The sequence below is a fragment of the Hyla sarda genome, chromosome 10 (assembly GCF_029499605.1).
Source record: "Hyla sarda isolate aHylSar1 chromosome 10, aHylSar1.hap1, whole genome shotgun sequence".
NCBI lineage: Eukaryota > Metazoa > Chordata > Amphibia > Anura > Hylidae > Hyla > Hyla sarda.
The window spans coordinates 73159352-73185275 of record NC_079198.1 but is presented as its reverse complement, the minus strand read 5'-3'; the positions used below and the strand labels follow the sequence as shown (position 1 = coordinate 73185275).

The 25924-nt window shown below is 41.1% G+C and overlaps 1 protein-coding gene across 5 annotated transcripts in view; it reads right to left on the bottom strand.

The window, feature by feature from the left end:
- Positions 1–25924, bottom strand: part of DSCAML1 (DS cell adhesion molecule like 1) — a 293681-nt gene that overhangs the window by 3115 nt on the left and 264642 nt on the right. For 2 of the 5 annotated variants that reach the window (XM_056542777.1, XM_056542779.1), the window contains exons 12-30: positions 23592–23791; positions 19904–20000; positions 19675–19803; positions 16366–16533; positions 15784–15854; positions 15072–15312; positions 12782–12928; positions 12188–12343; positions 11857–12029; positions 10595–10748; positions 10362–10479; positions 9174–9337; positions 8933–9031; positions 8591–8779; positions 8141–8428; positions 3915–4070; positions 2887–2917; positions 2215–2333; positions 124–279 (exon numbers count right to left, since the gene is read on the bottom strand). In XM_056542777.1, coding sequence (XP_056398752.1) covers positions 124–279; positions 2215–2333; positions 2887–2917; positions 3915–4070; positions 8141–8428; positions 8591–8779; positions 8933–9031; positions 9174–9337; positions 10362–10479; positions 10595–10748; positions 11857–12029; positions 12188–12343; positions 12782–12928; positions 15072–15312; positions 15784–15854; positions 16366–16533; positions 19675–19803; positions 19904–20000; positions 23592–23791 — 2856 coding nt within the window. The remainder of the gene's footprint in view (positions 1–123; positions 280–2214; positions 2334–2886; positions 2918–3914; positions 4071–8140; positions 8429–8590; positions 8780–8932; positions 9032–9173; positions 9338–10361; positions 10480–10594; positions 10749–11856; positions 12030–12187; positions 12344–12781; positions 12929–15071; positions 15313–15783; positions 15855–16365; positions 16534–19674; positions 19804–19903; positions 20001–23591; positions 23792–25924) is intronic. The other 3 variants (XM_056542778.1, XM_056542780.1, XM_056542781.1) reach the window with 3 other exon arrangements.

Below are 25924 nucleotides of genomic sequence, written 5' to 3'. Positions count from 1 at the left end.
ATTTGCTCATTCCTCAGCCGAGGGCATTGTTGCCTGTTTGGTCAATGATCACCCCATGTAATAGGGCTCTTGACACATTTCCTGCTGCTACTGGTAAGATTTTAACATGCATTGTCCACATACTTGTTCCCGGTCTAATGTCGGACATGTCAATGAGTGGTCCAGTATTTTGTATCAGTGCAGGGTGATGTAAGGAAACTCCAGTGCAGAAACTTTGCGGATTCACAGTTGGGCTGAATTCAGGATCTGTCACGGGCAATGTTGCTTTATCGTCACCTGCTCGAGAGATAAAATACAAAAAAAATGTTATTATAATGTATTGTACTAAGCTCAATAATAATGTGGCATCATGCAAAATGGGCACTTTGAACACTAGGGAGTGGCATAAACAGTTACCCTAAAACTACTCTGAAAACAGGGGGCAAAAGGCACCATGCTACTAGGGACTGCATAAATAGATAGAATGCAGAATAAATGAAAAAAATCTGCATAATGTGAAAGACATTTTCAAATGGTCATGTCTAGGTAAATATATCTACTACTAGTTATACAGTATACTAACTCATCAGTCGTACACTTAAGCTATGTTCACGCATCATTTTTCGAGCCTTAGTTTCTGCCGCTTTTCTGTTCACACAGTTCTTTCTGTGATTTTTTTATTTTGGTTCTTTTTAAGCCATTTGTCACTCAAAATGAGGTTCAAAAACAGTGAACATAGCCTTAAAGGGGTTATCCAGGCAACTTTTTTTATATACATATCAACTGGCTCCGGAAAGTTAAACAGATTTGTAAATTACTTCTAAGTTTTCTGTCTAACTGCTCAATGATGATGTCACGTCCCGGGAGCTGTGCATGATGGGAAAATATCCCCATAGGAACTGCACAGCTCCCGGGACGTGAGTCACCATTGAGCAGTTAGACAGAAAACAACAACTCAACTTCAGAAGCTAATAACTATTGGAAGGATTAAGATTTTTTAATAGAAGTAATTTACAAATCTGTTTAACTTTCCAGAGCCAGTTGATATATATAAAAAAAGTTTTGGCCTGGAATACCGCTTTAACTGGGGTTTTCAATATATGCAGTGGAGCATTTAGGGTGGGTTTTGTATTACCATTGCAGCAGCAGGAGAGGCAACCACAAAGCCATTGAGATAAAAGAGTAATATCCTTTCTACTACATACAGCGTAAAAGAGAATATCAACTATCAGTAGAGAGAGAGAGATATATAAACAGAAGCTGTATACTGTATACAGAAGCTGAAGCTGTATACATCTGTATGCAATAAGCTACGCCCAGTGATGGCTGAAAGAATTGTTAACTTTAATCATTGTGTGAACCAGGATAGAGGACATTATGGGGCAGTACTGAGCATTGTAAATACTTTTGAGGAGGGGAGAGGGGGGATTTTCAAAGGTGTTTCACTTTTTTGGAGTGATTTGCAACAGTTTTCATGCAAAAAATTAATGTCACAACATTTTTAAATAGGGCATGGCATCAGAAAAGGGAAGGAGCTTAACTAATGCCACAAATGGACAATATGTGCCAAAAAAAGTCTTACTGTTAACTAAGCCCCCTAAAAGGTAGTGCAGACTTAGAGTAGACAGTGTAAGATGGGCCTGATTTTGGAACATCCAGAGCCACTGTTAAAAATCTGGCAAATCTTAGACTGCCTAGTCTAAGTACTTCCCCACTATGTTTCCCCTGCGCCATAGTTTTAACATGGTACATCAATGTTCTGATCCTGTTAGCCATTATTATGTCCTAGATTATAGCTCCTATTCTATTCTCAGAATCATATGCATACTGGACTTACTAGTGACTGACTTGAAAAGCATAGCATGTGCAAACTGGAGCTGATATCATAAGTGCATGCAATAGAATTGTTTGGAATTGGTAGTATTACATAAGACATTTTCTGGTTGGTGAAATATAGATTTTGGGGGCTGATACCGTGTCATTGTTTGCACAGCAGCATTTTCCTATGTTTGCTACTCAATAGTAAAACCATTTCAAAATGTTAACCTGGGAAGGTGTTTCTCCATCTAATAGCACCATAATACTAATGAACTAAGGTGAGGGGAACTAGCAAGAGGGCGATGTACCCATTCTGTCTGATATGGTATAGGAGGAAAGGAGTGGGTGCATATGCCTAGCCTTGGTTTGGGAGATGGTAGCATGCGGATTTCTGCATATGTAGGAGCATATTCTTACCAAGCTGCTTGACACCCTCTTTATCTTCAATGAGAAGTTGTACCCTGGGAATATCAATGTGCAATCTCGGTCCAGCAGGTGGACCTTTCACCGGTGTGTCAAAGCTCCGATTATTTTTGCTGGTAAAAAAGAAAAGAAAACAACAAACCTAAGCCTCCCAATGTATAACATTGAAAAAAGAAAAGCAAAGGCGCTCCCTGTGGAGTAACGTTAATAGCAAGGGTATGATATATTTGGGGATTCAATACCGCTTACCGATAGGGGTTGTGCACCAACATACACAACAATGGTAAAAGTGGGTAGTAAGATAGAGGTCCGTCTGCAGCCTTCCTGGACTGGTGCTGAATAGTATAGCGACCGGACTTCGTATTACCAGGATTCATGGCGCTGATCAGGACACAGGATTCACAGAGCGAAGGTAACGACCATCAGGTTTATTTAACAATAATGCAACGCGTTTCGCTGCGCATGCGCAGCGAAACGCGTTGCATTATTGCTAAATAAACCTGATGGTCATTACCTTCGCTCTGTGAATCCTGTGTCCTGATCCGCATCATGATTCCCGGTAATACGAAGTCCGGTCGCTATACTAATGTATAACATTATCATAATATAGAAATGAATCATTTATAGTGTACACAGGTATGAAGATAAAGACTGTATACTACTTACCTTATTAGCATCTCTGCCAGACTTTTTGCATCTGTAAAATAAAAATAAATTTCAAAAATAATTTTTTTAAAGAAAATCTTTCATAGAAATTCTTTATTACAGCAATAAACCAAGACAGAATACCAAAATAGCAAGTGGTATATGGAGACCTCACAGATTTAGCTCCTATATTCTCTCAGAGCAGAGTGAAAGTAAAGGGACGTCATAAGAAGTGAGAAGAACAATATAGGATCAGCGACCGGAAGATACCACATCTGTTGCACTGGGGGAGCAGAGGATGTAAGTATGCTGGCTTTTGTTGTTTTAATGCATGGGAGGCATAGGGTTAACTATTGGGTTTTCCTTAACAATCTCTTTAAGGGTGTCTTCTAAATTCTCTAAGAAGGGTCTTCTCTTCAGCATGTAATAATATCTCCTTTAAAGGGGTACTCCTGTGGAAAACTGGTGCCAGAAAGTTAAACAGATTTGCAAATCACTTCTATTAAAAAAATCTTAATCCTTCCAGTACTTTTTAGGGGTGTATATTAAAGAAAAACCCAAAAAAAGAAATGCATTTCCTCTGATGTCATGACCACAATGCTCTCTGCTGACCTCTGCTGTCCATTTTTAGGAACTGTCCAGAGCAGCATATGTTTGCTATGGGGATTTTCTACTGCTCTGGACAGTTTCTAAAATGGTCAACAGAGAGCACTGTGGTCATGATATCAGAGGAAATGCATTTCTTTTTTTGGATTTCTCTTTAGTATAAAACCCCTAAAAAGTACTGGAAGGATTAAGATTTTTTAATAGAAGTTATTTACAAATCTGTTTAACTTTCTGGCACCAGTTGATTTAAAAAAAAAAAGTTTTCCACGGGAGTACCCCTTTAAGACAAATCGACTTCTCTTTCTTTCTTTGGTGTGCACCATGTATTCTAAGTTATGTGTTATATATTTCTATGGATTCATATGATTGTAGCTGTATACCATATATCTATGTTTTTTTCTATAGAGTGTCAGTATTTCATATTAGGAGTGACTGCTACTCACCTCTCAATCTCTTCAATCTCTTCTCTTTCCTCTTCTTACGTATAATAAACAAAAGGGCTACTCCCAATGTGGCCAAGATGACAGGACAGGCGATAGAAAATAGTTTCTTCACATCATCACCTTCACCTTGTGCTGACTTTATTGGTGGAATAGTACCTATGGGGGAAGAATACAATTCAGATTATCCAAAATAGTCATAACAGCAAGAACAATATGTATGGAAGATAGTTGAAGACAGTTTTTTTAACTAATTTGCTCAGACTTGCTTCTTATCTTAAGACCCTTTAGAAGGGCATGTCCTACGTGTACCATTTTTAGGTCTTTAAAGGGAATCTATCAGCTGCAATTCCTGTTCCAAACTGCTAACACTTGTAAATTGCTGTTAGTTCGGGAGACACATGGTCCCTTTTATAACCTGTCGTTGCATCCATTATGTAAAAAAATGATTTTCTTCTATAGTGCCAAAAGTCAAAGAGGTAATGTAGGTAAATAGGTAAAAAATGCCGGGTCCCTGGCGCGATCCACATCAATAGAGTATTTCCAAGTGGGTATTGGTAAAAGGTAACTTTAATAGCTGGTGAACACAGACGCGTTTCGAGGTGGCAACCTCTTTCTCAATGTGAATAAGGCTTTATTCACATTGGGACCCGGCATTTTTTTACCTATCTACCTACATTGCATCTATCGGTCCGGACCATCCATGATGCCGATCACCGGGAGGCAGCACCACCTATAAGGATAATTCTACATGCCTGATGAGTTGTTGTGTCTTGCCATACACAACAACAGAAGGTGAGCAAACCAATTTTATGCACGTAGCTTTGCATCACCCTGCCCGACGATACTGCTCTACGGGAAGCTCTGCGTTCTTTTGTTTCTTGTCTATATAGTTTTCACAAAAGTCAAAGAGGAGTTTCCAAGTCCATGAACTTCTGAGGGTTGAAATACTTCCTCCATCCCCCTTCTATTCCTGTCCCGGCCTGACTGACATTCAGCTGGAAGCCGAGCCCAGGAGTGAGATTTAGAAACAGGTCTCAGTACTGGAAGCTGAGCCCTGACAGGTGGAGCGAGGAGGTGTCCTACCTCTCAGGATTTCAGGGGCGTTAGGGGCTGTTACACCTCAGAATAAAAGCATTTTTGTATATTATTAAAGCACAGACAGATAAAAGGTAATGTGTCTCCATGCACGAACACCTAACAGTGTTCCAGTGACAGGATATATTTAGTAATCTAGACACTTAATGGTGCATTATATGTCATTTACACTTTGAATACACAACAATTGTAAATCTTTTTTGATGCGTTAGGCTGGTTTTACATTTTATTGTCTATATTACAGCCTCAAGATATGGAACCCTCTTCAGCACAGAACACTATGGCTCTAACTTTACAGGTGGTGAAACAGTAATGTACAATAATGTAGAAGTGTAATAACTCAGTCTTCTAAAAATGTAACAAGCTAAAATCTCCATATAACAATAATTCCTCAATCTAGTTGATGAGAAAAAGTAAAACTATTTCTGATGCTGATCTTTTAATCGGGTATTCCACTAAAATATACATTGTTAACAATAATATCACTGCATATACTTTATATATCTACATTAGAGATGAGCGAACTTACAGTAATTCAATTCGTCCCGAACTTCTCGGCTCGGCGGTTGCTGACTTTAGTCTGCATAAATTAGTTCTGCTTTCAGGTGGTCCGGTGGGCTGGAGACTCTCTCCTAGGACTGTATCCACATTTTCCAGCCCACCGGAGCACCTGAAAGCTGAACTCATTCATGCAGGATAAAGTCAGCAACCGCCGAGCTGTGAGGTTCCTGACGAATTGAATTCCTGTAACTTCGCTCATCTCCAATCTACATTCAATGGCTCCCCAAGCTGCTCTAAGGACCAAATCTGAAACACAGACAGCTATGTTACAGTATGCCATAGTAAGAACTTGGTTATCAAATGCAGAAAACAAGTAACCGATAATGACATAAAAAATGTCATTCAAATATCTATGTTATATGCCATAGAGACACATATCCTCATATCAGTATGGGCATCGTAAAGGCTTGAATAACCCTACCACATTGAGAAACATGGAAAAATCTATGAAGAACCTGATCTTAAAGGGGTACTCCGCTGCACACATCTTATCCCCTATCCAAAGGATAGGGGATAAGATATTAGATTGTGGGGGTCCCCAGCTGGGGCGTCCGGAACACAGAAGCTTGCGGCTTCTGTGTTTGTGACATCATGCCTTGCCCCCTTCAATCATGTCTATGGGAAAGTACAGAGCCATCATGCCTCCTCCAACAGACATGAATGGAGGGGGGGTGGCAGCCTGCACCACCAGTCATTGGGCACAGAGCGGAGTTCGCTCCATGACCCGAATGACAGGGGTGCCGTGCCGGAGATCGCGGATGTGTGCAGCGGAGTACCCCTTTAAGGGTGCATTCACACACACAGGATTTAAAGTTGTAAAATCAGCAATTGCAGATCGACAACTACAGATCTGCAATTGGCGATCTATGATCCCTGGTGGCTTCTCTCTGTCCTGCTGGCCTTGATTGATAGATCTCTCCATTTACCCAAACAGGAGTAAGATATATATCATTCTAGGCTGGTAGGGCAGGGAGAACCCCGTGGACCTCCCCAATTACTTTTGGTTGGGCAGCATAAAACTGTTGACAAGTTCACTTTATAAGGTCTTGTTTTTCTTGTAATGCTGTGGCAGGAAAAACAAAGCAATAGGGGCACCAAAAAATGCCCAAAGTAAAGGGCTATGATGTCTGAAGTAAAATACTTCTCTAGTTCAAAATTCATTATCCTGATGTCTAAAGTGTAAAAAAAACATATTTACCAAAAACATTGAAGGGCTAAAAGTTGGGGCAGTACCTGTCCTAAGGGCACATTCAAGTCCCAGATAAAAATAATCTGAAAAATTCTCAGCACATACATATTGGCTTATTCTAAATTATTATCTATTTCTTCGAAGCAGCAAATGAAAAAAAAAAGAGATGCCGTCTGCGGTTACCTTTAAGAATATGTTTTTTCACAGTAAATTAAAACCTGTCACAAAAGAGTTTCTAAAATCCTTTTCTATAAAACTATTTCTAGAGATCAAAGGCTTGCTGAAGTGTGAAAATGCAAGGTGTGGGATTTGGAAATGAACAGAAATGACTTATTTGACTTCAAACACGCCGGGTCTGTTCTTTAACATTATAGGAATGATTGCCCCACAGCGTCTAACTACATAAGGTGAAAGAGGTTAAACAGACAAAAAGAAACCTCAACAGTAAATATGGACATTATTTTGCTGCATCCTATAAAGATGCAAAGGTGCAATGTTAGTGATTAAGTCACGGAAACATCTGGACGATGTCCACAACAACCAATCAGATCTAATTTTTCATAAGCACTTCCGAAAATTAGCTAAACTCATAAATATACAATTTATAATTTTTTTTTGTTCTATCATAATTATGCTGTATCTAACAAATCATCCAGTTTATATTGGCGACAAGCGCCCAATGTGCCAGTGGACATTAAAGGGCTTGGCTCATCATAGACAGGTTTGACAGCCCTTTTAGTGTGGTGGTTACCCCTTACTAGACTCTCAGAAAACATTTGAGTTTTTTGTAGTCAGATGAATAGCTATGTATGTAATATAAGGATGCTCATATGTTAATGGTTCTCAGCTCATGCTAATTCAAAATAATACTTAAATCCATTGAAGAAATTATAATGATAATTTCTTCAACATATTTAAGTGGCGTTTAGGACTTTGATAATCACTCCTTGCAAATAGTCTGGTATAGTGCATAGATGATGTGTTTCCTATGTCTGACAGTCACAGACTTTGTATGGAGTTGCCAGGCAGTATGTGCCAAAAGCCCCATCAGTGTTGGCCTGGGGTATTCCAGCCACCTAAAATGTATACCCCATCCAAAGGGTGATTAGTATCTGATTGGTGGGGACAATTGCCTGATCTGGACCCTGTGATCTTTAGAAAGAAAACTCGACTCTCCTCCCTGCTGAATGGCGTGGTGGGTGGGCATGTGCTCCATTTATTGTCCATGGGTGATATCCAATTACAGATTTTGGGTACCTCTGGAACACCCATAGACAATGGATTGTGTGCTGACCCACCACTCCATTCAAAACCCTACACACATGCTGCAGAAAAATTAAGTAGTGAGAGCAAGGTGTACTTTTACAGACAGTATACTTACTCCCGTCATAGTCCAATGTTGCAAACTGTGAAGTCTCATTCCCACATCCAGCACTGTTGCACGCCCTCATCTTCAGCTCATACCAGGTGGCCTCTCGGAGGTCCGTCAGGAAGACATCACTTGTAACATTAGCCTTCAGACTCTGCCATTGCCAGCTATTTCTGGGACGATACTCTAAGATTACTGAAGTAATGGGGCATCCTCCACTATTCCACCCATGGAGGTTTAGCCGAGCATGCGTGGAGTTCACGTGAGTGAAAAGGGGCTGGTCTTTATTAAAAGATGGCTCTGTAAGAAATTAAAATATTACTTTGCAAATGTTAAAATAATGAAGGCAAAACACAATACAATGTTGGAATATCACAATAATAATATCTAAGCAAGGGAGATGATCACAAATTAGCGAGTAGTGGGATAGAAATGAAAATTCTATAGTAAGAAAGTTCTTACCTCTCCCATGAGTCTTGGCCTCAATGATTTCGCTGATTCTTCCAGCCCCAACACTATTCTTGGCTGCCAGCTTCACTTTGTACCAAGTTCCACATCGTAAGTTCTCCAGGCGGAATGATCGCTCAGAGGAACTGATAAAAACATCCCTCCACTCTTCTCCATTATCTACAGAGTACTGCAGGACAAAACCTATGGAGGACATAGGAACTGTTAGAATACGATAGTTAGGGGGACATGTAAATGCCATTAAGGATTCAGATGAGTGACTCTAGAGTACCTTCAAATACAACCTAAACACACCTTGCAGAGAATGAGTATTGTTAGACGTAAACATAATATTACCTCTTATAGAACTTCCACCATTGTCTCCTGGGATCCATGCCAATGTTATGGAAGAAGCTGAAGATTTAGACACTGTGAGGCGAGGCTGGTCAGGGGGAACTTCAGAAGAAATGAGACAAGCAGTTAGGACACAATATTAGTGCATTCAAACTATTTATAAAACCTTTCATAGACTACTATGCTTTTACTTTATCTTGCGGCTCTTAAACTTATTCATGCATGATATTTCAATGCTTCTTACCTTGCACTAAGAGATTAACAATTATCGTGTCAAAACCCAAAGTGTTAGTGGCTGTACAGGTGTAGTATCCAGAATCCTCTGCTTTGACAGATCGCAGGGTGAGAGTGCCATTTGGGTGAATAGCTCTATGCCCATCTATTGCCACTGGAATAGCAGAGTCGTCACTATGGTAGAAAAGACAGAGATAACATGATGACGAGATCTGAAGTAGCAATGGTCAAGGACCAGTTTGAAATAATAGATAATGACTCAATTTATGATTGATCCATGGACATAGAAACTCATGCATGACATATTTTCTCTTTAGCTTGGGAGAGTTTAACTGGCTAAAGATCTGTTAACTAAATTGGTCATGACAAAGAAGGACTTAGTAGTAGGAGTAGTGCAGTGAAAAATATATTATCCCCTACCCAAAAGATAGAGGATAAGTTATAGATCGCGGAGGGTCTGACCGCTGGGACCCCCGCGATCTCCTGAACGGGGCCCTGGCAGTCTGCCAGAAGTGTCTGTTCCAGCCCCGCAGGAAGCTGTGGCCAACACTCCCCCCCTACATGTATCTCTATGGGATACATGGGGGGGGGGCGTGTTGGCAGCCGTTCTGTGCGGGGGTTGGCATGCTCCCTTCCAGCAGAGTGCTGGGGCCCCATTCAGGAGATCGTGGGGTCCCAGCGGTCAGACCCCCGTGATCTATAACTTATCCTCTATCCTTTGGGTAGGGGATAAGTTAAATTTCACTACAGAACACCTTTAATCCAGATGTTCTTTAAACCACTGGTTGAAGTAGACATATGCCTTATGTAGTCAACATTGCCATTCCTGAATACACCAGTAATATTCAGTAATATCACCAAAGGGGTTGTCCTCTTTGGAGGACCTGTCTTGCATTAGACCTTCAGCTCATTGATTCCAATGGGCACTTTGAAATGCTTTATTTGCCCTGTTGTGGTACTGTAGGGAAACTAAGCACTTACTGCCATGGTTAACCTTTTGTTATCAACTTAATGTCAAAGGAACCCTTCTAGCAAGTACATATTGACTAAAGTGGAAAACCGATTAAAACAAATGTAATACTCATAAAGATGACCACTCAGTTCTGACTGTGATCAAGAGATCAAAGTGGAAATAGCATAGATTTATCTTTGATCATATTGTATTGTCTTAAAGAAGAACACAGAGCGTCTAAATTACCTGTCTTTAGTCCATTTTATGGCTGGAGCTGGTTCTCCTACAGAACTGCATGGCAGGCGGACATCCTTCATCCAAGGCGTACTCACTGTGCCCCCAAACGATATAATTTTGGCCGGAGCTGTGACAAAATATATGTCTCTCAGTACTATGATAGATGCAAGCCTAATATGATTACATTCTATTCCCTATTTTATATGATTTTTACTGGGAAAGTACAGAAAATCAGCCCTTACCTTTTCCTGCTGGCTCAATCATCACCCTTTCACTCACATTGCCTCGTCCAGCTGATGTCACAGCCGCTACCCAGAGCATGTACTGCTGCCCTCGGAGGAGGTGCATAATCCGATAATGCAGAAATTCGGGACTGGTCTCATATTCACTAGGAGCCTTTAAAATACAAAAAGAAAATCCATTTAATTGCATATACCAATACCAAGCAACACAAAATGAAGATCTGGATGGTAAAGTGTTAACACACTACATACAATCATACAATGTGGCTCTAGGAATTGCATACAAGCACATTATTTTACCTCGTACCTAATTAGCTCTAATTAGTTGCCGCTTTTTAGCCGGCAGCATCATCTTCCCAGTCTAGAGACTGAGGGAAAAAACTTCAAAAGAGCAAAAACTTCAAAGATTCCCATTTTATTCAGATGACTCTCTCCCTAAGAGAGAGGAATATAGAAGACATGGAGTGGCAGAGGGCTTGGTGGAAACAGTAGTAGTAGAATCTGAAGGGAATCTGAAGCTTGAAATTATAGGGGTTGCATGAGGTTAGAAAATCATGTTGCAGGTTATTGTTTTTTTCTAGAAACATTGTCACTCTTTTCCAGGGGCTATGTCAAGTCTTTGTTATGCTCTGTTCACTAGAATGAAGCAACACACCACACCAGACAAAGCCATTAGACAATTGTGGTGCAGAAGAATGCAGCCATGTTTTTCGTACATCTTACTATTACTTTAAAGAATTCATTTTGATGCTTACAAACTAATGTTCACATATGGCTTGCATATACATTGGACAAACCTGCAGATTTCAGCAAGATTGACAAACTGTCTAGTCTGTCTAGTCTGTAGTCTCATGACTCTCTCTCAACAGGATATGGGATAGAAGGATTGGGCATATTGGAGTTAACCTGCCTGATCTTTATGTTCTCTGAAAAATAAGCTGCCACCAATTTAGTCTGGTAGCAGCTTACTCCTCCGCTCTCCATTCAAAACACATGAAAGCTTGGCCTAAGCAAATGTTCACCTGTATGGGAATCAAAAGAGATAGCTAATGGCATAATGAAAGTTGGGCCAAAAGCTATCACTTGTGTACGTCTACATTCAGCCAACTGGATAGACACATGATGACATGTTTAACATGACAGAGCCCCTCTAAGAAAGTAGAGTAGAGCAAAGTGTGGTTTGAATACATGTTGCTGTAACATATGACATGAACCATAACAACCAACTATTCAGATCAACATGAATATATTGCTTTACTAACCAACAAAAGACTGTGTAAGTTACTGAAACTCACAGGCTGACCAGATCCGGGCACAGAGCAGAATATGGTATATTTACGAATAATGCCATTTGGTTTAGTTGGAGGTAGCCAGGAAACCACAACACTGCTTGAGGAGGCTGGTACAGCTTTAATTCCTGCAGGGGGGCCTGGGACTGGATGAAGCACAAGACAGAAGTCATCAGTAATATTCAGATAATAAACTATACACTATCCTGTTACTGCAAACTCTATTAACTACGGTAGCAATTGTCTAAGTAACGTTCTAAAACAATAGTAGTGAATCCATGTCCCCAGGCTTCACATTACTCACTATCCTCCTTGGTTTGCAAGTACAACACACTGCTGCGTACTCCATCCCCTGCTTGGGTGTAGGCCAGGACTTGTACACTATAATTGGTGAACTTCTCAAGTGATTTCAGCTCCACACGCTCCCGGGGAGTAGTTATATTCTGCATTTCTCCCCATTCTGAAGACAAAAAAGAATGAGTCAAGAAGGTGACAACATGGGATTGTGTTTACTATACATGTATAAAATGTTGTAGTTTATTCTATATTCTTATAGAATAAGACTCTAGTGTGACATTGTATACTGTTTACAGCCGCATGCCTGTTAAGACTGTAATCTATGCACCTGCTGTTTACACTGTAGTCTATAGATGCATCATACACATTGACTGGCAGTACAGATGGGTACAATGGGTAAACAATACACAGAGCCTACTAACAACCCCCATATGAATAGAACTCCTATAAGATGCAATAAGGATTCAGTGGAACTGATATTTAAATACATAAACGTAATATATACATCTACTGGAATTCACTTCATACACTACGTAAAGCACCATATCGAAGTCATTTCTTTCATAACATTACTTCCCTCTTTGCCATATGTAAATCTTACCTCCATCTGGATAAAGTGACCAGTAGATGACTCTGTAACCCTTAAGAACCCCATTGAGAGAACTTCGAGGTGGCTCCGACCAAGAAATCACTGCTACATCAGATGTGATGGAAAGAGCACGTACATTCTCTGGAGGCTGACTTGGCACTGTAGGTGATATACAGCAAGAGATTATGGTCACACTCCTGAATACCTAGACACAAACATGGGCATTGCAACTTGTTTCATATGGGGCCACAAAACAGTCAAAGTGCCCATCTTGAGCCCTGGCCACTTGAGAAAGTGCACTTGAGTATCAACACTGGACCTTGAATCAATGGAACATGGAGGACTACTATGATAAATCATGCTTTCTTCCACATAAGGTTGGGTGTTTATGCATCAATAACCAGAGGAGGAGCTGGCACCAGGATGTACTTCGGGAATAAGACAAGCTGGTGGAGGAAGTGTGATTTTCTGGGCAATTTTCTATTGGGAAACTTGGGTCCTGGTATTTATGTGGCTGTTACTTTTACCTAAGGGTAGTGGCCTCTTTCAGTAGGATAATGCCTTGACCACAATGCAAAGATTGTTCAGGAATTGTTGGAAGAAAATGCTAAAGATTCCAAGGTGTTGACTTGTACTCCAAATTCCCCAGATCTCAATGTGATTGAGCATCTGTGTGACGTGATGGAAAGTCCAATCAATGGTGCATGCACCTTCCAACTTACAGGATTAAATGGAGTTTGCCTATAATAAAATCTTGTCGCCTACCCACAGAATAGGTAATAAGTGTCCAACCAGTTAGAATCCAACCTATCACCCCCACAGATCATGGGAACCAGGGTTCTGTGTACTCGATTAAAGGCGGTTGGGAATGTGCATTGCTTCTCCATTCTCAAGTCTATCAGACTGTCCAAGAGAGCCAACTAGAGTGCGAATGGAGCACTTCAATCAAATAAGGGAACACAGGACCCCCATTCCTGTGATAGGGCTACCTCTGGTTTGACCCCTGCCAATCAGATACTTGTAACCTATCGTGTGTATTGGCAACAGCTTCTGATTATGAAAAAACCCCGGTGAAGTATCTGCTAAAGACAATTTGGTGCCAGATACCACAGAACATCTTCCAAGGTTTTGTGGACTTTATGCCTTGATGTCCAACTGATCTTGCAAAAACGGTATCCTGAAATGCATTTTTCGTGGACTTTGAATTCATTATTATCCACTAGAATTGGTAGTACTTTTTTGCCTGCTTTTACCTGCATCATGTAGATTACATGTATATGGCCATGTCTTACAGGGTCGCTGCTCATTTGGTGGCATAAGTGGAAACCACACAATATCATGCAGGTAGTGTTAATGTTATGGCTTATCAGTGTATATACTTTCAAGAATCACAGTCACAATAAACCGATTTTTATTAAACACTGGGTATTTCAGTTCATACTAAAATAAACCCCCTGATCCCTTAAGCTGAATTTTTGGTTAGTGCTTATAATCAGATGCAGATAAGAACAGATTTGCTCTTGAGTGTAAACAGCCAGATAAGGTGACAGAGACAAATCCTGCAGAATAATGCAATTCAGATGGAAAAGAAACGTAACATTTGTAGCCAGCAAGAAAGGAAAGTCTCAATGGGTTTGTAGTGAAAAGTAAATAATTGATAAAATGCTGACATTATTTACAGCCTTTTATCTGTAACATGAAGCCTGTAGTCTAGACTTCTATGTGGCCCTACTTTACGGAGTCATACGAATCAGCATGTTCCATTGAAATTAATAGAAATGTAATCCTGTAAATAGTAAAAGTTCTGATAAAAAATAGAGGGGCCAAACGAGTAATTATTGTTACCCTTATACTACAATGATTCAATATTAGCCCTTATAATTGTATATTGAAAAGATTAGCTGCTTTCCACTATACTTTACATTTTTACTTAACATTTTTTAATTTCAAAATCCCATGATGCCGGTATTATTAGACCAAAGAATTTAGTTTCTCACAGTCTGAGAATCCTTTAGGCATTTTTATGTAAACTCCAGGTGGCTTTCATGTGTCTTTTAATGATGTAGGCTTCTTTCTGACCGCTCTGCCATAAAGCCCAGATTGGTGGATGCTGCAGTGATGGTTGACCTTCTGGTAGTTTCTCCTACCTGTTGATCCAAGTAGGAGAAACGGGGAAGAGGGAACTCCAGCTCCACAATGGATAAAATTTTACCTTTAATGGTACATGTAAAAAATCCAAAAATGAACAAAAAAGACAAACAGTGCTCTGGTGAGTTAAAATCCACGTCCACGTGTCACTCACCATCCTCTAATGTAGTGGCATTTATCTCAGTGGAAGAAGGTCCTGTTCCTGCTCTGTTAAAGGCTTGGACAACCACACCATACTGGGCAAACTTCTTCATGTTGTCCAAAGTGTACACCTCTCCATCACCAGTAGCTTTCATTTCCACAATACTGTACTGGCCATTACTACCTGGCCCATTCTCTCTATATCCGATCTGGTACCCACGGATCACACCATTCTGTAATTCCTTTCTTGGTGCCTGGGGATTATATTTATTCATTCATGATTCAGGGTCAACATTAGGCAAATAGAATTGCAGTGAAGAGACTGATAAGTAAGTCACTTCTAAATAGGCATCTATACAATATAACAATCAGATGAGGCTTGGGGTTAATTTACATGCCAAGAAAAGGTCAAATAGATAATTGAAATGGAAATCTGTCTATATCCTACACATACAAAGAGATGTATGATAACCCAAGAAATGAGAGTGTTTGCAGTGTGGTGAACTGCATAACATTAAGAACTGTACTCATCATAGGTTGACTGAATTTTACTTAGTTTTTATGAACTCATATTTTAAGAGAATGAAGAAAATTGTAAATATAACAACTGCAGTGTATTCTTCAGTAATATTCATACAATTTAGAAAGCTGAGATTTAAACAAGGGTGATACCTAGTTGCTATGACATAATAGATGCAAAAGGAAGGCCCTTAAATTTTCCTTACCTTCCAGGTAACTTGTATACTCTGTGACGTCAAGGGCTGAAGTGTAACATCCATTGGTGGTCCATCAGGAGCTGTATAAATATTGATATCATTATCATATCTAGTATCTTCAGATCACGTTGGTCACTCTGTGAACCTGATATTATACTACATTCTGCCATGGAAGAACAGCTACGTCCATCTCAAAGCAGACTTCATGATCAAGCCTCTCGTACACTATCTAGCTCTTATTGGAAATGTTAGATAATGCTTACTGCCCTGCTTGTGCTGACTGCAGAACTCCCTACTGTTATGTGAATGGGGTCTAATGTTTTAGAATACATGGTATTGTGTAAGAATAAGTTTAGAGACTAAAAGAAGCCACTTATATAGAGAGGTGAGGGGTAGAGATTGATTGTCAAAATTTGTGTCTAAGAACTGTGGCATTAAAATGGTTTATACTGTGGTGTCTTTATTGGGTACCAGTGTGACTATCCTCTCTTTCTGTATGTTGCTTCTATTAGTTGCACAATTTCGAAACATCACTTCATATTTTAGGTTTTACAAAAATATCATGCTGTTCCTATGTCGGTGACTACTCACATGCTTCTTCAGTGCTGATAGTGAGCTCTTTACTTGGCTCGCTGCGGCCAATCTTATTGAAGGAATACATTCGTATGCTGTAAACGGATGCTGGGTGCAGATCCACTATGTTAGCCTGGTTGATAATCGGGGAAATATTCCGAGTGGATTGCTTGAAATCCCAGGTGTCTAGAGGAAAAGGAAATGGTTGTTAGACATGTTGTTAGAATTGTTTATTTGGTAGTGTATTCTAGAACTTCCTATCAAATTATATTGTATCACTTTGTATGTCAAAATATGTAGCGGTTTAGACAGTGATTTCCCTCCAACCTTCAGGGCTTTGAATCCCTCTTTTCTTCCATCTAACTTCTTGAAACATGATCCCTCATCCCTTCATTTGGTAAGAGGGACATGAATTGTGTAATTTTCCACCCACCCAATCCTTTGTTGGATGCAATTCTGTCAACTAGTTCTGGATTATCAGTAAGGTCTATGACCTGGATTCCCTTCCCCATCACCATCACATGGTGAATTCCCTGCCATATCAGAAATATCTCCTCTAGCGTTAAACTGTGTTCACACTACCATATTACCATCAAAGGATCTCCATTTCCAACAGATTTGACATGAAGAGTAGGTGTGTTATACTATCAAAATGATGGACACCTCAACAGAACCCAACAAACCCCATTATAATTGATGGCATCCGGTGAGTGCTGTTGGAGTTTGTGGTGTGACAGATCTGACACTGCTTTCCTGGTTATATTCAACATTATGATGACGGGGTGAATAAGCCTTACTTGGCTTTAGCATTGTCTACAATGTACGGCCCTACTGAATGCATAACAGCTACAATTGTGTACAAAATGATATATAGGTTGCAGGAAATGCACTTGGAAAAGCACAGATCAGAGTGCAACCCTAAATATAAGAGACTTCTGCACAAGAAAAAAGAGGACATATTAAATGGCTGGATATTGATTGATATAAGAGAATAATTCACAGTATCCTACTTAAATTCATATTGTGAACTTCTATTAATCCAGCAATTGCTCAGCTCAGGAAATGTCAGAGACATGGAGGCAGCACTTGTATTTAATATACTGTTATAGTGTTAGAGGTGAAGTGGAAGGAGATTAGCGCACACGTGGTAAATTATAGGTATATAGTAAAACTTCTGAGCTCCAATGCAAAATCTGTGTAGTGTCTTACTGGTCCACTACTAAAGTGTGGGTTAGATACTATGTGTGCTTTGATCTACACTTACCTGTGGTTCCCCTGCATTCTTCTGCCGTATCTTTCGTTTCGGGGTCGTCTTTGATTAGTGACGTCACCGCTCCTGTTAGCTAGCAGCGGGACCCAGCAGAGAAACAGCAGCGGTGACGTCATTAAGCTCCACCCATGCTCTAAGATGGCCCCGGAAGGAAAGATACGGCGGAAGATTGCAGAAGAACCAAAGCATGAAAGGGGACCAAGTTAGTATCATTGTCATGAGTGTCACCTGCGACTTTTTGTGCAACTTTTTCTTATTTTCATTTTCACAGGCACTGTGGGACAAGCGGGTAGGAGATGTACAGGAGGGTGACAAACTTGTCACCCGCCCGCACATCTCCCGCCCACGCAACACTACTACAACTCCCAGAATGTCCTTACTGTAAGGACATGCTGGGAATTTTAGTTGTGCGGCACGGGGGGAGTGTGTTAGATGGGCAGGCGGATGACAAGCTTATCACCCGCCCGTGCCACATGACTACAACTCCCAGCATGTAATTACTGTAAGAGCATGCTGGGAGTTGTAGTCATGCAGTGGGGCCAGGTGACAAGCTTGTCACTCACTTGCACATCTCCCCCAGCCCTGCTGCATGACTATAACTCCCATTATGTCCTTACTGTAAGGGCATGCTGGGAGTTGTAGTCATGCGGTGAGGTGCAGGCGGGAAATGTGCAGGTGGGTTACAATAAATGTGCTAACCTATTTTCCTTGTTTTTTTCTCCTTCTCATTTCAGATCCATGTATCCTGTGGACAACGACGATGACCAGTGTTTTTTTTTTTTGTTTAATGTTAATAAAATGGTTAACGAGGGCTTATGAAGGAGTGTATTTTAGAAATATATTTTTTTAAACATGTTTTTTTTATTTACTTTTCAGGCTTAGTAGTGGAAGCTGTCTTATAGACATAGTCCATTACTGAGCCAGGGCTTAGCGTTAGCATCAAAGACAGCTAGCGCTAACCACAGATTATTACCCCGGTACCCACCAGCGCAGGGGTGCCGGGAAGAGTCGCTACCAACAGGCCCGGAGTGTCAAATATGGCGCTCCTGGGCCTAGACATTAGCAGGCTGGCGTTATTTAGGCTGGGGAGGGCCAGTAACAATGGTCCTCTCCCACCCAGGTAACGTCAGGCTGTTGCTGCTTGGTTGGTATTTGGCTGAGAATTAAAATATGGAGAATCCTATGAGGTTTTTTTTCCCCCCCATAAATAATTAAACAATAAAAGAAAACCACATAGGGTTCCCTGTATTTTTATTCTCCGCCAGATACCAACCAAACAGCAACAGCCTGACGTTACCAGGGTGGGCGAGGACCATTGTTACCTCCCCAGCATAAATAACGCCAACCTGTTACTGCCTAGGCGCGCCCTTTTTGATGCTCCGGGCCTGTTGGTACTGGCACTTCCCGACACCCCTGGGGCAATGGGTACTGGGGTAATAATCGGGAATTAGCGCTAGCTGATTTTGGGCTAACGCTAAGCCCTAGCTTAGTAACGGACTCCGTCTATAAGAGAGCTTCCACTACTAAACCTGTACAGTAAATAACATTAAAAAAACACATTTAAAAAACTTTTATTCCAAAAAAACACTCCCCCACAAGCCATCGTTACAAAATGTTGTTAATATTAAACAAAAAAAAAAACCGCTGGTCACCAAATCTGAAGTAGCCCACAGGATAGCTGGATCTGAAATGAAAAAACATAAATAAAAATAAAATGGGTTAATAAAATGGGTTAATACATTTAGGGGGAAAAAAAGTGGTAAAAAAATTTAATAAACACACAAATTTTTTTTTGCTTATGTGTGCTAAGAAAATGGTATTCCAAAGTGATTTTATTGTTTTTTTTATTATGTGAGAAAAATGTATCAACCCCCTGTGATAGTATGATAAATGTCACATATAAATGACTACAGAACTCGCTTACCAAAGCAAACAATGATAAATGTCCCCCATTATCATTATAAAGATGTAAAATAAAATAAAACAAAAACAGTGATACAACTAGCAATTATTTCACAGTACACATATTATCATTCATACAAAAGATGGAGCTTTACCTGACTTATTTTTGTATTCAATATCAAATGCAGTGATGATGCTGTTTCCATCAAACCTCTGAGTCCAACGCAGGTTCATGCTGCGAGCTTTTACTTCGCGAATTTCCAGTTCAGGTGGGTCTGGAGGTTCTGTAAGAGCGATAGTTCAAAAATATCAGAAATGTCAATGAACCCCACCCCATTAACCCACAAAAAATACAAGCCTATGAATCTCAATATGTATTCATACCTTGTACAGTGAGCTGAATAAGGCCCCGGTCCTCTCCATAGGAATTTATGGCATGACAAGAGAAAAACACAGAGTCTCCCCGTTCAGCTGGCTTAAGCTAGGAGAAGAAATATAGGCATTAGAACAAGGCAATATTAGGGTGTGTTCACACGTTCAGGTATTGAATTGCAATTATTGAATCTAAATCTGGAAACAGATCATAAGGACTCATTCACAGGGCAGAATTTGAGGCCAGAGAAATTCTATAGGAAGCAGGCGCTGGCAGAACAAGCCATTGCTAGGATCACTCGGAAATGGGCAGACACCACAGACGGCAATACATTTTCCAGCACATTTCTCAGAAAGAATGAACATGTTCTACGATGTCCAGGATTTGAATTTCTGTGGCAGATGCTATCGAAAACAATGGGAGGCTGCTGCAATGGAATTTCTGAACTGACTTTTTCTTCTGAATTCCGCCCAGAAATTCTGCTGTGTGAATGGGCCCTAAATGGAGAACTAGTGTAAGGTCACTCTTAAAGGCAGTACTAACCACAGTGGCTAGCACTTGGAATTCTGAATTGCGGAATGCACCTGGACTTGTCACTGTTTAAAGGGATATTCCAGGACTTTTTTTTGACTATCCTACAGGGGCTCTAGTAGTTAGTAGCAGTTAGTAAGTGTAGTTCATATTAGTGTAGTTCATGTTATAGTGTCTGTACCTATGTTTCATGGTGGCCTTGCAATTCTTCTGTGATTTTTTTTGCCCAATGTTTATTTTTAACAGCATACAAAATGAGTGTTGTAGGGAGTAGCCCGAGACATTATATCACTAGACAGGTGTTCAGAGGGAGCCTGTCTTTGTTTCAATGAGTGGAGTGACTGCTGAGTGGAAGGTAGATCATTCTGCAGTGAATTGTAGGTTTGCAACAGCTGGAGGCAGCCTGATTAGAAAACACTGGTCTATTGCATTGAAGGGAGCACAGTTAGGTTTTAATGGTTGGGGTGGTTCATGTGAGGGAGAAAGAAAAATGAAGTCACACTTACAAACAAGGAATTATGGGAAAAAATTTGAGGGAGGGAACTCCAACAGGAAATAGCTAGTTCACAAAACGATAGCCACAGCATTATGGTTGACTCAGAACATAGCCGTTTAGCACCACGACAAGCACGGATCCTTTCTAAGCATGTCCATTACTGTCTGGCAGGTATGTGCTAAAATCACCTTATGGTGTAAAACGCCTTTAAGGATAGGATCATACTATGTTTAGTGCTTCTGTTCTACGTATCTAATGAGAATGCCATTCATTTTAATGATCCAAACTGACTTTGTTTGGGCCTTACTCTATATTTTAAATGTGGTTTTGTGTGTTGTCCAGTCCATTTGGGCAACTAAAATGAATGGTATCTGCTGTTCTCCACCACAGTATACATCAGAATCCCATTCATACTTGTGATGGAAGCACTAATGCAGTATGAGCCTGGGTGTTCTAGCCATGGTTGCTAGCACTGTAAGAGCTCCTTTAAGAAAAAAAACAAGACTTTTCTTTTTAAATAAACTTCTGGATTTATCCAAGGGATATAAAGACAGAAGTTGCGGCACACCTCTGTTCGTGGTAGCTTCAGGCTTTATTTAGTTTAAAATGGGGAGGACAGTACAACAATAGGAGTAATAAAAACGGGCAACACATTTTTCGCACACTTCTTGTACTTCAATTTGCCCCAGTTCAAGTAAAAGAAGTGTACAAAACATGTTGGTGGAGATACCTGATCACTTCATGACGCCAGGGCACCGTTATCCTATACATGGTCTGCGGTTGGAGACAGCTTCTCCTGGGCCAGACACAGGGAGTAAAGGAACACACCGATGTCAGGCTACGGATAACTGTCTTTACTGAGCTGGTGCAGATGGTATTACACATACAACTGGTTTTTGATGTGAGAGTGCAGTGTAACCCCTTGGGAGCCCTGTTGCCTTGCTGAGATTTGTGGTGCTTACACCAAATACATTTATACTGACTTGTGAGACAGAAGATTGAGTCCTGGTAGCTGGGGTCCTGACAAGGTACTGAAGACTATTCCACAGAGGCTTGAACTTTCTCCTTGCAAGTAATTCTTAGATTTGAAGTAGGCCTCTCCTCAGAGCACACAGCACACAGCACACCTGAGCTAAGCTGTTGCTCAGGAGCCAAACTAGGGTAAACTAATTAACTCCTCCCTCCTCCTGCACTATACTATAAGGGGAGACTTTTGGGGTTCTCATTGGCAGGCAGGGTCACATGGGGTTCACTGCTCTTAATTTAAAGGTACTGTTGTGGCCCAGTAGGGGAGGTGTTACCTGTACTCTTGCTGTCCTGTAAGGCAGCTTCCCTACAGAGTCCCTGGACCCCCTTGCATCTGTCCCCCCATGTAAATATGTTTCTAATGTATTATACCAAGTAATGTGTTCAGAAAGCGTTGTCACTTTAAGACTGTTTATCATGTGACTTGTCATGTGATTGTTATCCAGGAGGTACCAGTGACCAGGTGATCCCAATAATGACCTATGGGCTCCCTGCTAGTCTCCCCATATAAGCCCTGGGTGAAGCTAGCCTCTCTCTTTCCTTACAGGTCATTGCTGAGGTCAAGTCGAGTCCTAGAGAGTGTCCAGAGTCATAGGAGGCCTCAAGTCCAGTCTGTAGCCACAAATAGCTACAAGTAACGGCAGTATAGAGATAGCGTTCGGCACTGCACTACATAAATGTGGCTATATGGCAAGTTCATATGCACCTGTATCAAAGACGGCAACTGCAGCTATCACTATCACTGCAGCTATCACTGCTGCTATCGCTATCACTGCTGCGTGGATGGCGTCCGAGCCCTCCCTTGCTATGCCTGTTACTGTGTTGCACTTTATGGAATAAAACACGTTTGCTACACTACGAGACTGGTGAGTGCCATTCATCTTTCCAATTGCAGCGACAAGTAACCACAGTCTCAGTATTATCAGTCAAGTTAAGTCAGTCACAGTCACCATTTTCAAGTCAATGTGGCCTGCATTAAATTGTCCATATCTACTACGAGTCCCAGCAAGCCCCTAAGGTCTCTGAGTCACTGGTTATCTCTGTGGGCCCAGGTTGAACTGTATAGACTTTACCATCTGTCACTCAGTAAAGCTACCGTTATCTGACTTGGGGTCAGAGTCATTATTGCCCCCGCGCCTAGCCCAGGATCCAGCGGTATACCTTCAGGTGGTATCGAGGATAAACCACGCCCTGGCGTCACGAATACAAGGAGTTAATGCCATCTGCCCCTAGGGTAACAACATCTGCCCTCATCACGCCCCGCTACCACAACACAGTTTACATAAATAACATATATACAAAGAACAGCATTAATTTAAGAAAATATATTTTCTGACATTATAATACACATAATTAATTTAACAGTAGAACTCTAGTGGGCCCAAAGCCTTGTGCTGCCAAGCTGTCCGGGACAGTCCAAAGCCACAGGACAGCTATTGGTGCTGGGACACCACATTGTCCCACCTAGTTTGCTCCATTTTGCAAGATAAGTAAGCTTTTCGATTCGCTATATAGAGCTGTGCCAGTTTTCTCTCATCTTGTGGACATCATTTCTGGTTTTGTATTCAATAATTGCAAATAAAAACCTGACCGTGTGAACACAACCTTATACTGTTATTTTATGCACCAATGAGCCCCATTCTCACCGTCAGAGTTGATATAACTTCATCTCCGCTGTCTTTGGTGGCAATCACGTAACGCAGGTTCCGGTCCGGATCTATTACCGTGTCCCCTTTTTCCCAGCGGATAATAATGGGGCGTTCTCCTCGTGCTGTGCAGTTTAGACCCTTTGTCTGACCTTTGATTGCAATGGTTGTGTTGGGGTGAGAGGTGATGGTGGCAGGAACTAAAAGACAAAAAAAGCATGGAAGGATTAGGCAGAGTGCCAGGAGGGGAACAGATTGGCTTATTGGAATACTGCAAACTCAGTGCCCAACTCTGCCATGAGCTGCCAAACTCAGAGACAATGTTATATGAAGGACACAAGGCGCTGCAGAGAAACCTGTCTGATCCTACACAGCCCATGACTAATAGTCACTGACTACATTTCATACATACAGTAGGAAAGCATACAGTACCCTACAAATTGGATGGGCACAGTCTTGGAATGCAAGCATTCTGAGATCTCTCCACCTGGGGGCACTGCCCCCCTCCCTTCATTCATATTACAAGCTCAGGTCGCGCTACAGAAGCAGACGGAGGCCGCGGGCAGCTGAGCTATCTCTCGCTGTGCTTGTAAAGCCGTCTCCAGTGAAGTGGCAGAGAGACACGCTCCACATCATTTCAATTTGTAGTACGGCCGAAAAGAGGGGGGGGGGGGGGGAGATAGAAAGAGTAGGGTGGGGGTAAGAGAGAGAGGGGAGAGAGAGAGAAGAAGGAAAGGGTGGAGTGAAGGAGGCATGCAAAGGAAAGACAGAGAGAGCAAGAATTAAAAAGATAGAGCAGTCATGGTTGTGAAGAGCAGGGATAAATAAGGGCCTGTTCACATCACCATTTAAATGCACATTAAGCATCTTAACCTACGTGTAAAAAGCTTGAACGTTCCTATGCAACTTTACGACCATGTCTACTTTTTTTTTTTATGTATATATATATATATATTAAAAGTATAGCTGTACACTTCTATAAGTTTTCCTTGTAAAGAAAGTTGTGCAATTGAATTCACATCCTGATGCTGTGCAAAACTGGATCCCTTCAATATATGGAAATATGAACATTTACGTTTCCATATGTTTACAAATTGACTCTAATGCACAAACAATGCATACGTCAGGTATCTAGTTTTTTTAAATTAAGAACACCATTCCAAGTAGCTGGTTCACATCACGTTTTCTCCCATACGGGAGCGCATACTGCAGGGGGGAGCTAAAACCTTGCACTCCCGTATGCCTTTCTATGCGCTCCCGTATGTAATTCATTTCAATGAGCCGGCCGGAGTGAAACGTTCGGTCCGGTCGTCTCATTATTGCGCCGTATGCGCTTTTTCCCCGGACCTAAAACTGTGGTCAACCACGGTTTTAGGTCCGGTTGTAAAAGCGCATACGGCGCAAAAACGAGCCGACCATTGAAATGAATTACATACGGGAGCGCATAGAAAGGCATATGGAGCGCGAGGTTTTAGCTCCCCCCTGCAGTATGCGCTCCCATATGGGAGAAAACTTGATGTGAACCCAGCCCTTACATATATGTAAACAATGCAAAGCATACAAAAAAAAGTATACTATTTTGCGCCACAGTCTTCTATTTAAAAGGGTAATGTAACTTAAAACACATATCCTATCCACAAAATGGGGGACAAGTATCAGAACGTGTAGGCTGCAACCGATGGGAAACCCCCGACACTCCTCCTACCGCACGATCTAGAGACGGGCACCTGAGTTGCACGTTGAAATGAACTTTGGGAATGCACACTGGTGCTCCGTTTATTGTCTATGGACGTGCCGGAGATAGCCGAATACAGGACTCCATGTGCCACCATACAGTCACATTGGCATCTGCCTCCATAAGGGTTTTTTTTCTCTTTCTCTGGACCAACACAGGTTGAACTTGATGGACCTCATGATCTATGTACCTAATATACAGTATGGTATATACCAGTGGTCTCCAAACTGTGGATCTCCAGCTGTTGCAAAACTACAACTTCCAGCATGCCCGGACAGCCAACGGCTGTCCGGGCATGCTGGAAGTTGTAGTTTTGCAAAATATGGAGATCCACAGTTCGAAGGCCACTTTCATTTTATTGCTAAAGTGACACATGTAGTCTACGATATCATCACTGATACATTTATATAAATGTCATAGTTGCATTTTCTTTAACAAATAACTTATGACCTTAATATAAACAGTATTATTCTATAGTAGCGGATAAAAAAAGAAGAATATCCCCTGATAACATTGATGGTATGTTAAAGGGGTTATCCAGGAAAAAACTTTTTTAATATATATATATATATATATATATATATCTATATATATATGT